Genomic DNA, 15,656 nt, shown 5'->3' on the forward strand with positions numbered 1-15,656 from the left:
ACACACACCCCGACACTAAACAACACACACACAGACGCGTAGCCCTCGTCGAGACCATTCCGAAAATGTATCTTGTGTAATAATCGCGCACTCAGTAATGTCGTGACGCGTTCATGTCGTTGTGCATTTTCAATAATTCTGGATTTTAATTATGTACCTGAGTTAGACTCAGCGATAAAGCCCACAGGAAACCCACCAGGAAGGCGCATCATCGGTTCCAATGGTTGGAAGCAGTGCATCATTTCCTGTCGGGATTTAACCTCTGGGCTCAGGTCGGGTTTCACATCCTGCATGTCCTGCACAAAGCTTTGATTCACTGACACACAACGGATCTGTCATCTCGCTCCTCAAGGATTCAGCTGATCACGATGACAAACTGTTTCCACACAATGAGATCCTTGAACATTTATCAGTTTGATAGAAATGTGCTTTATCGTTGTAACAGACCAGAGTTACAGCCTCAGCAGGAAAACAACGTGTTTAAGAATCTGCACATTTTCTCACAGCTGGGAACGTCTGAGCTGGAAGAAAGACAAGCAGCGGCAGCTACCGATTCATGAGAAATAGGAAGTGCAAAAAAACAACACCGATATCCACAGTATGTAAATGTAAAAAAAAACCACATACAATAAACAAAACAAAAACCAAGCCCCACTTAAAGCCTGTCCAATCCACACCAAGCAGGTTAACAGCAGGTTCAAATCATTTTATGGTTTGCTGTTCATAGTAAGAGCTTGGGCAGCCACGATTTAGCAGCAGCAACCATTCATTCATTCATTCATTCATTCATTCATTCATTCATTATCCAACCGATTATTCCGTCATCGGGTTGCGGGCCAAGCTGGAACCAATCCCAGCAGTCAATGGGCGAGAGGCGGGGCTACACCCTGGACAAGCCGCCAGTTCATCGCAGGGACAGACAACCAGCCACACACACACTCACACACACAGACACGAGGAGAACCCAGAGAGAACCCACGCAGACACGGGGAGAACCCGGAGAGAACCCACGCAGACACGGGGAGAACCCGGAGAGAACCCACGCAGACACGGGGAGAACCCGGAGAGAACCCACGCAGACACGGGGAGAACCCAGAGAACCCACGCAGACACGGGGAGAACCCGGAGAGAACCCACGCAGACACGGGGAGAACCCGGAGAGAACCCACGCAGACACGGGGAGAACCCGGAGAGAACCCACGCAGACACGGGGAGAACCCGGAGAGAACCCACGCAGACACGGGGAGAACCCAGAGAACCCACGCAGACACGGGGAGAACCCGGAGAGAACCCACGCAGACACGGGGAGAACCCGGAGAGAACCCACGCAGACACGGGGAGAACCCGGAGAGAACCCACGCAGACACGGGGAGAACCCGGAGAGAACCCACGCAGACACGGGGAGAACCCGGAGAGAACCCACACAGACACGGGGAGAACCCGGAGAGAACCCACGCAGACACGGGGAGAACCCGGAGAGAACCCACGCAGGCACGGGGAGAACCCGGAGAGAACCCACGCAGACACGGGGAGAACATGCAAACTCCTCACAGAAAGGCCACAAGTTGGAGACAAACCCGCGACCATCTCACTGTGAGGCAACAGCGCTAACCACTGCGCCAACCAAATTCAACAAAACAGTCAGACTTAAAGACAGAAAATGTTGATCATCACAAACATGTCCGTGATGGTTAAACACATTAGACGGTGGTCCTGATCGCACCTTTTCTTCTGTTGCATTGCAGAGATAGATATTCCTATAGATTTATCATAAGTCATTGATCAAGACAGTAAAGCTCAAGTTAGCCAAAGATGTTATTAAGGGACTCGTCATTTTAAGATGATTCACCCCAATGCCAACATGTTGGTGGGGCTTCATATCAAAACTATCTCACGCAGCTGAAAAGCGATGGTGACTTTTTCAGCTTCCTCTCTCAGGGTGCGCCAAATCAGTTTTAGCTTAGATGCTAAAATGTAGCATTCTGCTAACAAAAAAAAGAAATAGAACTAAATATTGATTCTGAAAAGGCGAGCAAGCAACAAACCCAACTCCAAAATCCAGAGCTTGATCTGGAACAGTTGCTCATCAGCGACTTGGCTCCACTGAAGGAAAGAAATAAAGAATCTAAAACGTATTCATAACAAGCAGGAAGAGACGCCAATCCAAAGCATAACTTTAACTAGTTCTTCTTTTTAGCCGATTCAAAATGAAATGTTTGTTTGTTCTGTGTGGAAAAATTACAAAAAAGAAGAAGCTAAAAGCGCAAATACCAAAATAATATAAGGTTTTAAGAAAATCAATTTTATAATATGATTTAACTTGGAAAAAAAGATACATATCACATATTTTTGTTTATTAACAGCAGGTCAGTACTTAATCAATGACAGATTTACCAAACGATGGCTCGGGACTGGGTCACTGACAATCTGACTGGTTTCCAGTCATGGCGTTCCTCTTGAAACTCCAAATGAAACTCTTCATTAAAGGCGTCCGCATCAGACAAATGTTGTGTCTTGTCTGACTGACGACACCATCATGTCGCAGGCGACCTCTCAGGCAGTTCTGCTGCGTGCTCGTGTCCCTGCTGGTCTAGTGGTTAGGATCCAGTGCTCTGACCGGGGCAGCTTGGGCTTGATTCCCAGGAAGGGCGTGAAATCTGTACAAGTTCCCCGCTTGGGGATAAGTAAAGCCTTTCAAAGTGGACACTGTCAAAATGCTACCAGCTAGCGTTTTTGTGTTTGCATCTGATTTACAGCCGGTCTCTCTGCCTCGTTGGACGCGTCTCATGGAGTACTCTCCTTCCCTCATGACCTTTAATAATATTACCACAACTGCAAATAGTAAATAATTTTCTACTTCATGGTACTTCTTTGCATGCGTCACATGTAGCACCCCCCCACTTAAAGTGGGGGGGTGCTACATGTGCATGGAAGGGAATATGTGGCTGAAGCTCAAAATGTTCTTGCTATGTTTTATTCATGCACCGTTGACACATTCAAAGGGAGACAGAAAGTGTGTGCTGTTGTCCCCGTTTGAACGATTATTGCATCTTGCCCTACCGAATGTTGCCTGAACTACACATCTCGTTTGTTTGAAGCAAAGCTGGGCCTTCATTATTTCATAGCGCCAGCGAACATCGGACTATAGTGCACTCATTAGAGATCATTAACCTGCTTCCCTAATCTCTGTTGGAACACTTCTGCTTCTCTCTACACATTGGACTCGACAAAGGGCCTTTTTGGTTTAATGGGAGCGGCAGGGACCTTTTGTCTCTCAATCTGTCTTTCTGAGCAAGTTGGAATAACTGGGAAGGCCTGAGGCAGCTTGTCATCGCGGTAAGATGGACTCTGACCAGCAGCCTGCACCGAGGCGTCCGTCCAGGGGCCGCTTCCTGGCATCACGCCGTAGTGATCGAGCTGCTTATCATTTAACAGATGGCCATTGTGGGCATTGTTGTTGCTGCGATTGTGGTAGGCAATGGAGGATGGATGGCAGTGACCTGGAATGTTGGGTGTTTTGCTGGGTGAGGTCATCACTGTGTCCACAGAGGACACAGCCCAGGAACGGGAAGGGCTCATGCACGATGCAGAACCGGATGGCGCTGGTTGTTGATACTGCTGGTGCACCCTCCCTGTCCTATCAGCCATGCCCATAAAAGTAGTGCTCCTTGATGAACGGCCTGCCTCTCCAGGATACGTGCCGCCTCCTACCATGGATATTTCTGACTGGGGAGAGGAGATCAGAAAAAGATCATCATGGTAACCAGGAAGCTCCTCCACAGAGGCCAGGTCGGATGGCAAATCCACCTGCTGGGCAGAGGCAGATGTCCTGAAGCCATAGCCATGATGAACGGGTTGCCCACTGGAAAGGCTGCCGGCGCTGCTGGAGAAACGGACACTGAGGGGAAGAGCTGAGGAAGACGAGGGGGCATAAAGTGGGTTTCCTAATTCCCCCTGATGATGATACTGGTTGAATGATGGAAGGTTATCAGAAGGCCCAAACGTTGCCTCAGTGACCTCCAAGGGATAACGGGCTGCTTTGGATTGGTTGCGGGCAAGGTGACGAGCCGGACTAAACCGATGTACCCCCGCCCTCGCCCCTCCGTCTTCCCTGCCGTATGTAGTTGCAGGTCTGGTCTGACAAACAAAGTCAGCATCCACATCTTTTGCTGAGTATGAAGCTCCAGAATCCAGACCAGCCTGGACCTGCAAACTAGATCTCGCCTCTATGGGCTTCAAGCAAATCACTTCCCCCAGCTCAGCCAGTTCTTGGGGTAGTTGGCCCAACTTGGAATAGGCTAAGCTTCCCAAAATCATGCTGGGCTGACTGGTTCTGATAACCTGAACTTTGGCCGCTTGGTGCCACTGGCCTTGGACAGGGTTGTGCTTCTGAATGGCTCTGTGATTGGACGGTTGGTGGTGCTGCTGCTGCACGCCCTGGTTCTGCTCCGAGATTCGATGCTGATGTTGCACTGGGGAGGGAGGAGAGCTGTAATGGTAATGGGAGGATGGAGAAGGATGTAGAGAGTAGCAGGGACGAGAGGAGGCGATGGGCTTGTCAATGCTGTGTAGGCGATGATACTGGTGAGAAGGGGTAAGGGCAGATGGTGAGGAGACGCCAGGGCGGCAGTGGGCGTCGTGACTTTGAAAGGAGAAGGACTGTTGAAGATCATCGGCCTTCCTGTAAACCTCCTCCTTCTCTTCTTCCTCTTCAAGTCCTTCCCTGTCCTGCCCCTGCGGACCGCCTGAATCTTTGCACTGCGCCTCCTTGACAGACATGGCTGCATTGGACTGACACGATGAAGGAGGGGCAGACTCTTGTTGCGTAGCCTGCCGACACTCATCCTGGACTCGAGACAACAGGCGCTGGATCTCCCTGTTGGATGGGCACAGGCGACTGGCTTCAATCAGGTCCTCTAGGGCTGCATGGAACCGTCTAAATGATGGGCAAGAACACAGAAATACGATTTGTTTCTCGAATATAGAGAGTACTGTGATGACTGGCTAAGTCTTTGGTCGAAACGTGGTCGAGGACAGAAGTAACAGAAAGGAGACAAAGCATTTCAGTCCCCTAATCTCTACTCAGTCTTTAGTCCCTGACTCCTAACGGTCGCTTTACCAATTTGGATGTTTTCCAAGGTGTTAACTCTAAAAGTCAACAGACAGTTTCTAAAAGTCTTCGGGGTCACGCTATTCTACATTAGACTGTGGTCGGAAGGCAATGCACTTAACTACTGTACTTAGTCCTCTAATGATAGAGGTGAGGGCATTTAAATAGTCTGTCCAAAACTTGGCTAATGCACCTTTTGTTCTACTTCTGAATCAGATGTTTAAGTCAGTGTGAAAAAGCCAGGTCGGAATGAGACGGCGCACAACTGGAACATTTCCAAAGAAACTCAATCCCTGGAACTCGACAACCCCTTGTCATACCGCTTACAATGCATTTACTGGTGACCAATTCTTCCCTCAGTCTTTAGGAAACTGAGGATAATCACAGGGAAATGATATTTTCAGTCAATATACTTCCACCTGGCCATGAAATACAGCAGTATAGCATTCGATATTACTGCTATGCTGATGATACAGAGTTTATCCCCTAGTGAAAGCTACGGAAGCTTCAAAACTTGCCTTTGAAAAGACTGTATAATATTTAAAGATGATCTGGCAGGGCTGCTTAGTTCTATTCAAACCCATTCACCTGTAGCTATCGTTACCTTTGGCTGCGTTTGGCACGAGCTCGGGCGTAAAAGGCTTCGTAGGACTGAGCTTTCAGCTCGAGCACCTTGGTGGCAAACTCTTCAGCAAGGTCAAAGTCCTTCAAAATGATCAAAACATTGTATCAATTATATTACTTTACCGTCAAAAGAATACATAATGTAGTGTTGACAGAGTGTTTATGTTCGAGCCTCTGGGGAGACTCACGCTCGTCTTCCGGTGGCAGCGGGACAGGTTGAGCAGCACACACACTCTCAGCTGTCTGAACGGCTTCAGTTCATCTCCGGGAAACTTCTGCAGTGCTGCCTGATACGAATGAGCTGCTTCTCTGGCTTTACCTTGCTGCAGATGCACACACAACCGGAAATAGGTGTGTGTGTGTGTGTGTGTGTGCGTGTGTGTCTGTGTATGCGTGTGTATCTAACCTTGTACAATTTATCTCCCTCTTGCATCAATTTGCTAAGCAGAACCATTAAGATGTCTGGTTTGGAGGTTGCCATGGCCCAGGTTGCTGGTCCTAACCCACGCACACACACACAGACACACACACACACACACGCGGATGTATGTTCATAACTGCTAAAACACAACCAACATTCTTCTCACTTACAATAACATAATAATAATAATCGTTTAAACACATATGTAATGTATGTGTTTAAAACGATGTCCTATATCAAATTGTACTATGTTCCTGATGTACTTCACTGGAGCATGTGTTGCAATAAATGCTATACGGTCCTTTCTTATCTTTTATCATTGCTTTGGTTTTTGTTGTTCCTCTAAATTCCTCAAATCTTTAAAGGGGCAGTTTAACATTTTTAATTTGCATCCCATCATTGGCTTGACCGGCTCTTAAAGGAAAGATGTGATCATTTTCATGTTTGGTGAGCTCAGGGTGATCAATGCCTTACATACAGATGGATAAAGATTGACTATTACATCACATGTCTAGAAAAGTGTCTTACTTTTTGTAATTGTAATTGTAAAGCGCTTTGGGCACCGCAAAGCTGTTAAAACACGACATAAGTGCAGTCCTTCTGCTTAAAACCATAAAAAACACGGGACAAAGTCTTTGCCTACCTATTCTGGCTCCCTTTTTGAGCAGAGCGACGACCGCTGAAGTGTTCCTACAGCCGACTGCTCGGTCCAGAGGACGCATCCCACTGCAGTCCACATGCTCCACCAACGCACCATGATCCACCAAGTACTGCACCTGACACAGGAGGATGCACTCGTCGGGATTCATTGATGCAACAAGGATTCCGATTTCCAAATGGGAAGGAGCCGGTTCTCAGTCATCCAGGTGGAGGTAAATCCATCCAATATTCTTGTAGAGACTTATCTGCTTTGCGGGTCACAGGCGTTGCTGGAGCATAGCCCGACAGGCGAGGCACACCTTTGATGCGCTGCCAGTGCATTGTGGGGCCACACAGAGAGACTCACACTCGCGCCTACATTTACTCACATACAACGGACAATTTGGAGTCATCAATTCACCGAAGCTCTATGATTTTGGAGGCGGGAGGAAACCGGAGAACTCCGTGCGGACACCGGAAAAACATACAAATTCCGCACAGACAGGATTCGAACCCAGTACCTTCTGCTGCGAGGTGAAAGCACTAACCACTACTCCACCATGCCACCCGGAGGTAGAACAATGAGAGAAAAAAACCTGACTGGTAGAGAATCCAGATTCTTCTACCCCCGTTGGAGCAGAAAACAACAAACAACCAAAACACTGGAGGGTATTTCCGTATTAGATGGGATTCCACAACGTGATTACACGCCGACATCACAACAGGAAAACATTACATTTATTTTTGTATTACTATTACTGATTCACTTGAACGTCTCATTTGGTGACGACACATGATGACGCTGAATAACAGGGGATAAGATTGGCTGGGACGGGCCCCCACCCTCAGGGGACGGACTCATGGACATATGAAGACACGGAAGCAGAGGACGGCCCCTTTGTTTGGACTTGGGACACTCAGAAAGCACAGGATTGAACCTCAGCGCTGATAATCTGAACTAACTGTACTGATCTGTTATATAAATGTCTTAATCTTAACCCACGTCCTCCTCGTTGAATACGCACCCACGAAGGAGAACAAAGAACCGGGAGAGAGGTTTAGTAAATCACTACAACACCCACAACACAACAACCATTCACACCTGCATGCAACTCACCATAACGGCCCACATGATGGTGGGGGGAAATGACCCTTCATCTTATGAAGGCTAATGACTCCTGGTGAGTCTTATTGTCCTGCTGGTTTCGGCCCTTTCTTTGTTTTCTACTCCAACAGGAGAACAAGTATCTGGACTCTCTACCAGCCATTCAGAACTGAAGAAGCCTCTTGGATGAGAGGTACAGTAAAGTACAGTAAACCTTAAGTACAGTAAACCTTAAGTACAGTAAACCTTAAGTAAGTCCAGTGGATTCACACTGAGCTCCTCCCTCTCTACCTGATTATTCATGTTATAAATATATGTCAGTCTCTCTTCCCCGTAGTCTTGTGCTCTCTCTCTCTCTCTCTCTCTCTCTTAACCCAGCTGGTCAGACAGATGGCTGTCCACCATGAGCCTAGGTCCTGTCCAAGGTTTCTGCCCGTTAAAGGAAGTTTTTCCTTGCTCCGTCTCCAAAGGTCTTGCTCTTGTGCCTTGAGATGACTTCCTGTTGTGATCTGGCGCTATAGAAATAAAACTGACCACTCACCACTTCTGGGTCACCACAGAAGGCAGCTAGATCTAGAGGGGTCCGTCCACTGCGGTCAGCATGGGTGGTGGATGCCCCTCTTTCCACCAGCTCTCTGACCAGTTGGAGCTTTCCTTTAAGACACGCCCAGCTCAGGGCCATTAACCCTTCCCTGTCGGTCTGGTCGAGTGACGCTCCTGGAAACAGAGAGATTGAAATGTATGAATTAAACTTAAGGTCAAGACAAATTGATGCACAGAGGACAGCATTATTATTAAATTACATCCATTTTCTTGTCGACAAGAAAACCTCATTGTTGGATCTCAAAAAGTATTGGGAAAATCTAACCAAACACTAAACATGGAGAGGGTGACTTTTGTTGGTTTTTTTCTCCAAAGAGAGAAGTGCCTTTTTTAGATATTTTTTTTCATGTTTACAAGAATGAGAATTTGCACAAAAATGTCTCAAAAGCCTGGAGTTGTTTCCTTTGGGTGACGAAGCAGCAGCATACAGCTACTGTTTACTGTCCTTGAAAAAATGACACGTTAACCATGAAAAATCTCTCATCCACGTGAAAAGAGTACACTTGAAAGAGTTTTGTTCAAACAGCTGCTAAATGATAAGGATGCACTAAAATACAGATTCCAAGATAATCCAACATTTAACAAGAAAATAAAATAACAATGTTGTATTTGATGCCAATAAAAATGTTTTTTATAAGATTGATGTTTATGTTTCTCATGATGAACTACTACGACTGTACTTTCGGATTTTCCTGTCGGGTCACCACAGGAAGTCAACCTTCTCCACTTGTCCTTTGCATCGTCCTCCCCAACACCAGCCACTCTCATGTCCTCCCTCACCACGTCCATGTCTCTTCTCCTGGGTCGTCCTCTAGTCCTGTCCTTTGCATTGTCCTCCCCAACACCAGCCACTCTCATGTCCTCCCTCACTACGTCCATGTCTCTTCTCCTGGGTCGTCCTCTAGTCCTTTTGTTTGCATCGTCCTCCCCAACACCAGCCACTCTCATGTCCTCCCTCACTACGTCCATGTGTCTTCTCCTGGGTCGTCCTCTAGTCCTTTTGTTTGCATCGTCCTCCCCAACACCAGCCACTCTCATGTCCTCCCTCACTACGTCCATGTATCTTCTCCTGGGTCGTCCTCTAGTCCTGTTCCCTGGTACCTTCATTCCTCTCTTTTCTAGAGCAGACCTCCACTTCTCTAAATTATCCTCTACCTGCTCCTTTTTTCATTGCAGATCACCCAAACATCATATTCCAAGGGGATTCCTGTCTCACCTTATCCATTAATCTTTATTATATAACCTCAGTATTTCTGAGCAGTAGTATGGCTTTAGGCCGAGGAAGAGTACCACAGACGCAATGATAGCGTTGAGGCTAGCAATGGAGAAGTACAGGGAAGGTCAGAAGGAGCTGCATTGTGTCTTTGTAGATCTAGAGAAAGCCTAGGACAGATAGATAGATAAGAGGGACAGTGAAGGTTAGACGTTTTGGAGACAAGGTCAGAGAGACCAGACTTTGATGGTTTGGACATGTCCAGAGGAGAGACGGGGACTATATCGGTAGAAGGATGCTGAGGATGGAACTGCCAGGGAACAGGACTAGAGGACGACCCAGGAGAAGAGACATGGACATAGTGAGGGAGGACATGAGAGTGGCTGGTGTTGGGGAGGACGATGCAAAGGACAGGACTAGAGGACGACCCAGGAGAAGAGACATGGACGTAGTGAGGGAGGACATGAGAGTGGCCGGTGTTGGGGAGGACAATGCAAAGGACAGGGCTAGAGGACGACCCAGGAGAGGAGACATGGACGTAGTGAGGGAGGACATGAGAGTGGCTGGTGTTGGGGAGGACGATGCAAAGGACAGGACTAGAGGACGACCCAGGAGAAGAGACATGGACGTAGTGAGGAGGACATGAGAGTGGCTGGTGTTGGGGAGGACGATGCAAAGGACAAGGTGAAGTGGAGAAGGTTGGGTTGCTGTGGTGACCCCTCACCGGACAAGACAAAAGTACAGTATTTGTCGTAGTCTATCCTCTTCTCGATGTTTTCATATCCACATTTCGTGTTTCGGCAGTGTATTTTGTTTAAATCTGTTTTAGGTCAGGATTGTATATAAAGTATTTTTGTTTTCTTTCATTAAAATGTTTAAAACTAATTTCGACTTTGTCTGCTCTGCATTATTGCGTCCAAATCCTTGCACAGTCTCCAACACTGCTGACTCAGTAGAAATGACTCTCTGACTGTCCCCTCCCCCTTTAACTTCCTTCCTCGACTTATTTATCTGCTTTTGTTGTCCGAAACGGGACTTAAGTCTGTTCCTACCATCACCGTGATACTTCCCAACAATTGTATCAGCAAAAAGCATCAATCACCGTGATCAAGCAACAGCCGGGCAGTGGTCACGTGTCCCTCTGAGGCTGCCGTCATCAGAGCGGTTCTCCCCTGGTGGTCGGCCGTGTTCACCTCCACGCCGTGATCCAACAACAGCGCCACCACCTGACGCAAAGACACTTAGCAGCTCTCGCAGATCGATCAAACAAATGTGATGTGTGTATTTGTGTGTGTTCTGCGTCTCACGCTCTACCTTCAGGCGGTCATGTTTGACTGCCCTGAAGAGGGGAGCAACGCCCCGCCTGTTGACCTGCTCAATGTGAACCCCCTGATCCAACAGCAGCTTGCAGACAGCCAGCCGGCCACTTCCTGCTGCTGCTGTCAGAGCTGATGGACAGACAGAAAAGCAAAGATTGACACATTTAGAATGAATACGTCTGTGAAAACAAATAGTCTCGGATGTGAAAAACAAGAGATCATAAAAGAGTCCCTGACTGATCCCTGCATGCAGAGACAAACAGATTTTATGACGTTGCGCTTTGTTGGATCGTGTGAAGCTCAGAGATTTAACTGTTCGAACAGGAAGCACAACAACCCTCCACCGGGACAACAATATTCCCTCCAAGGGTGACATTCAAAAGAAACACCTGCATTTGCATTTATCCACTGTTAAAACAGACATAACCTCGATCTATCGACAACCTTCCAAAACACTGTTCCAAAGGAATCACAATTTGCTGATTCGGGTGAATACATCTCAAATCTAATCTCTGATGCCTAAACTGGAAATGATGTCACTGTAAACTGACAGAAAGTCGACCCGCAAACGCCTCTTTAAAGTTTCTGACGAATGAAGAGACATTTAACCAACAGCCTGATGTTGCTTCCACTTGGGCCACAACCTAAATGACAAACTACAACCAATTCATTCATCAAAATTAGCAATAAAATCAAGCTAATAATGGATACTATGCTTCGATATGACTATTTCCTAACATTCTGACTGTCAGAGGGAGAACCATAACGCCGTTGATGCCTTTGCTTAAAGTGTCGTAGTTGTCGTAGTACCAGTCTCCCCCCACAGACTGTCCGCTGCGTTGATCTCAGGTCTCTCCTCAGTTTTCTGCTCTTCATCTGGAAGAGCCAGGAGGTAGGACACCATCTGATCACAAACAACGACAAAACAGCATCGAATAAACCTAAATCAAAACGCTAATCAGCAGAACAGATACTTCATGTAGAGTCAGTGATGACTGCCTCGCTCCTGCCTTCATCTCACCATTAGACTCGATTTATACGGTACATGTGAGATAAACGGTCTGTGGGGGGCAGTCGCTTGGGACTTGGGTTGGGAACCGGAGACAAAAATATGGAGTGTGGCTGGTGGCTGACTTCCAGGGCACTGCCAAGGTGCCCTTGAGCAAGGCAGAGAGCGAGACGGAGAGAGGTGGGGGGTTTTTGGGGGGGAGCGACGGAGGATCCGGCTGCTGGACCATCGTAGAACACAACCCAGCTGAACCCCAGCGGCTCGGGGTGAGACACGACGGGGAGCGCCGTCACCGCGCAGGACGGAGGTTTGGACATAAGGATGAACGGGCAAACTGGTGGCACGGTCGCTTCCTGAGAGTCTCTGGTTGGCAGCGACGCGGCGTCTGAGAGGAACCGCGAGTGGCCCCATTCCGGGCTGGGGAAACGATGTTCCCAGGGAGAATGAAATACGAAGAGGGGAGAAGAATAAAAGCCACTACGAGTTGGGTTCCTTAAGAGCACGTCTTTCTCTGCCCGAGCTGGGAAGTGTCTAGAGACACCTTCGTGTCATGATCAGGCGCCACACAGCATGATAAACGTGTGCGTCTGTTGCTGACCTCTGTGTGGCCCGTGCTGGCTGCTGCAGTCAGAGCCTGCTGCAATGCTTGGAACCTGCCGGTGACCTTCTGGCTGCTGCAGCTCCAATCTGCATGCCTCAGCAGGAAGCGCAGTACATCAAGGTGGCCTCGCTGGGCCGCATGCACCAAAACACATCGACCTGAGCTGTCCACATGTCCCACCTGAGTACACAGGGAGACACAGAGGTCTTTGTACCTGGAACCCTGAAGTGTTTGAGCTATGCTTTCTATAATACCACATCACAGATGGTCTTTTAGGGTCCCGGGAGACACAGAAAAGGATCATTTTCCAATTTGTGACCTTAATGACACAATGCGTCTTTTTAATTTATTGTTATTCTGCATCAATTGAGGAATTTTTTCGTTGGTATTGTTACATGTCGATGATTTATGATTTTAAGGACTTTCAACGGAAACAAGACAGCAAGGGCTTTTTAGAAATGAAAGAATGTAGCAGGCAGACAGGAAGACGGTTACCTGAGCCCTGTGCTGACTCAGCACGGCTACGATATCCAGATGCCCAGCTGCAGCAGCAAACGCCATGGCGGTCCAGCCGTCACGTGACTGAGCATCCACCTAGGAATACGACACAGAAAGCCTCAGGCAGGTCTGATCACAACCACACACACATCAGTCCATTCAAATCAGGCATGATCAAACCTTAAACAATGACGCATACCTGAGCGCCGTGGTCAAGCAGCAGAGACACAACATCGCTGTGCCCCAGGTGAGCATGGACACACAGAAGGGGGGCATTGCTGAGGACATTGCTGCAATAATTGACATCAGCTCCACCCATGATCAGCAACCTGGTCACCTGGACAGGTAGGGAGTCGCATTCCTAAACGTTGAGTCATGTCTGGCATGAGGCGTTGCAGCCTCCCAGGGATCCCCAGACACACGGACATTTGACCGTCTGTCTTTAAATCTGCTGCCTGAAGCATCAGACCTAGCATGATAATGTGCAACGTCTTTGTCCGATTTACCTCTCTGATGGGGACAGAACGTGAACGGTACCAAACCCAGTGTGCAGTATGCTACCTTGATGTTGGGGGTGTAAATGTTGCGCAGGGATGAAACAGCAGGACTCAGGTTCTCTGTGCTGTAGGACAGCCACAGACCCTGCAAAACCGAGGAGGAAACCCCAAGCTTCTTACTCAGACCCTAGGGAAACATGAAGAATGAACGCAGAATGAGGCTTCATTGTCTTGCTGGAGTAATCAGGGGCCCATCTGTGGACTCATTCGACCAGAGGACACTTCTACCCTCTACGCGTGTCCTTTCCAGTGTATTCCTGAGCCCATGTATGAAAACGCTTCACGGAATCACCCAAGTTTTGAATGCAGTTTGTTCAGGGGAGGTCAAAGGTCACAAACATTCAGCGTTGGTTTTCATATCCATCTATTGGCTACTGCAGATATTTATCCAGATTTTCAGAAGGAAGGATATTATGACCTGTGGATATTGAAGTCCTAAAATTTTGAAGCTTTTGCAGATTTGCTCGTGGTGAACCTTTCCCATCTTTGTTTGTGAACGACTGAGCCTTTGGAGGATGTTCCTCTCATCCTCTATCATCCTGCTGTCACCCATGCTAATGACTCTTTAGCTGCAAAATGGTCTGATCAGGTGTTGTTGAGCAGTTTCCGGGCTTTTGTTCCTACTCTTATGAAGTTTTCGAGATGTTTTGCCAACATAAAATACAAAATAATCATTTATTTACAAAAATACAGATATGCCGTCTTTGTACTATTCTCCATTGAACTGAAAGAATGATTGATATTCTTTATAGCACCATACTATAACCTTTTCGTGCTTCACGCCCTCGGCCTGTCGCTTACAATGAGCCATCGGGTGTGTTTGTGGACTGACCTTGTAGATGTGAGCCTTCAGGATGTGATGCCCCAGCTCAAGTATCTGCTGTCGGTTCAGCTTCCCTTCCTGCCTGCAGAGCCAGAAGGCCAGAAGAGTGTGACCAATCCTGGGAGTAGGATCAGACAGAGGACAGTGTGAACGTCTGGGTGAAACATGACAACCTTTTGTTCTCTGCTCACGCTCTCTGCTGGTCGAGGGTACCTGGCGTCGCAGAGGAACCTGTCGTCCTGACCCTCTTCTCTCCACATCAGCCACTCCCTGAAGGAGTCATGAGTTAGCATTCTGCCGCCATCATTCCTCTGCACCAGGAAGGAGGAGAGTTGCTCCAAATGGTGCACAAACTCCGCCCAGTGTAGCGTTTCTCCTGTCAGAGCACCAGCATTGACCACCTCAAACAGCTGCAGGAGAGGAACAGTCACACTTTAAGCGCATTTCTTCTGTCTTCAGACAAGCTAGGCTGTACTCAGACGCAGCTGTGTTTATTTAGCTAGGCTGTGAGCCAAATGCTAACATGGTAATACAGTAATCAAACACGCTACATTTAAAGATCACGCTGGATAAAAAAACGGAAACGTTGTTGTAATTCTTCCTGAGGGTGACATGAATGTCGAACACACAGCGATCGTGCTACCTGCTGGTCGGACAGCGGGTGTAGCGACGCCACGGAGGCGCTGAGCAGTGGAAGAACCCTCTGAAACGATGACTGGGTGGGAAAGCGCATGTTGAGCTGAAGCAGGTAGACCTCGGCGAGACTCACGGGAACCACCTACACAACGACAAACAGCACGAAGCAGAGCCGTTGCGTTCAGCCTCGATGCATCGAGTCACTCCTTCACTTGCGTTTGCTCGTCATTCTCCTCACAGTCAACAGACGCTTTACCTTCATGCTAACAGCGCCTCTACTTGAACTGGAATTAGTTGAGGTCGGAGATCGACAGAGCGCGATTCTGAGCATTGTTAACCAATGAAGAAATAATAGTGTTAATCACAGTATGATGCTGTGATTAATTATGATTAATCATACTTTTAAAATATGAGTTTTTACTAAAGAAAAAGAGAGGCAATGTTTTTTTTTACATAACTGCAGTTCTGATAACGTCTTCTGTAGAAGCAAACCGTGGA

The 15,656-nt window shown here is 47.7% G+C and overlaps 1 protein-coding gene across 1 annotated transcript; it reads right to left on the bottom strand.

The window, feature by feature from the left end:
* Positions 1-3,210: 3,210 nt before the first annotated feature.
* On the bottom strand, positions 3,211-15,294 carry LOC137916437 (protein TANC2-like). The gene is made up of 16 exons (XM_068759461.1): positions 15,166-15,294; positions 14,736-14,932; positions 14,532-14,640; positions 13,704-13,826; positions 13,342-13,479; positions 13,140-13,238; positions 12,642-12,824; positions 11,845-11,938; positions 11,030-11,163; positions 10,818-10,941; positions 8,441-8,616; positions 6,799-6,931; positions 6,141-6,232; positions 5,923-6,057; positions 5,715-5,815; positions 3,211-4,936 (listed from the first exon to the last, which is right to left on the bottom strand). Exons 1-16 carry the CDS (start codon positions 15,253-15,255, stop codon positions 3,211-3,213), a joined length of 3,654 nt encoding a protein of 1,217 aa, XP_068615562.1. The 5' UTR covers positions 15,256-15,294.
* Positions 15,295-15,656: the final 362 nt, after the last annotated feature.

This window comes from Brachionichthys hirsutus, unplaced genomic scaffold, assembly GCF_040956055.1.
Source record: "Brachionichthys hirsutus isolate HB-005 unplaced genomic scaffold, CSIRO-AGI_Bhir_v1 contig_970, whole genome shotgun sequence".
Taxonomy (NCBI): domain Eukaryota; kingdom Metazoa; phylum Chordata; class Actinopteri; order Lophiiformes; family Brachionichthyidae; genus Brachionichthys; species Brachionichthys hirsutus.

Coding starts and splice junctions, on each gene's coding strand:
- LOC137916437 (XM_068759461.1), bottom strand. CDS start 15,255: ATGCGCTTTCCCACCCAGTCATCGTTTCAGAGGGTTCTTCCACTGCTC. Junction 13,480..13,703: donor TTTACACCCCCAACATCAAG/GTAGCATACTGC, acceptor CTACCTGTCCAG/GTGACCAGGTTGCTGATCAT. Junction 6,058..6,140: donor AGGGAGATAAATTGTACAAG/GTTAGATACACA, acceptor GTGCATCTGCAG/CAAGGTAAAGCCAGAGAAGC.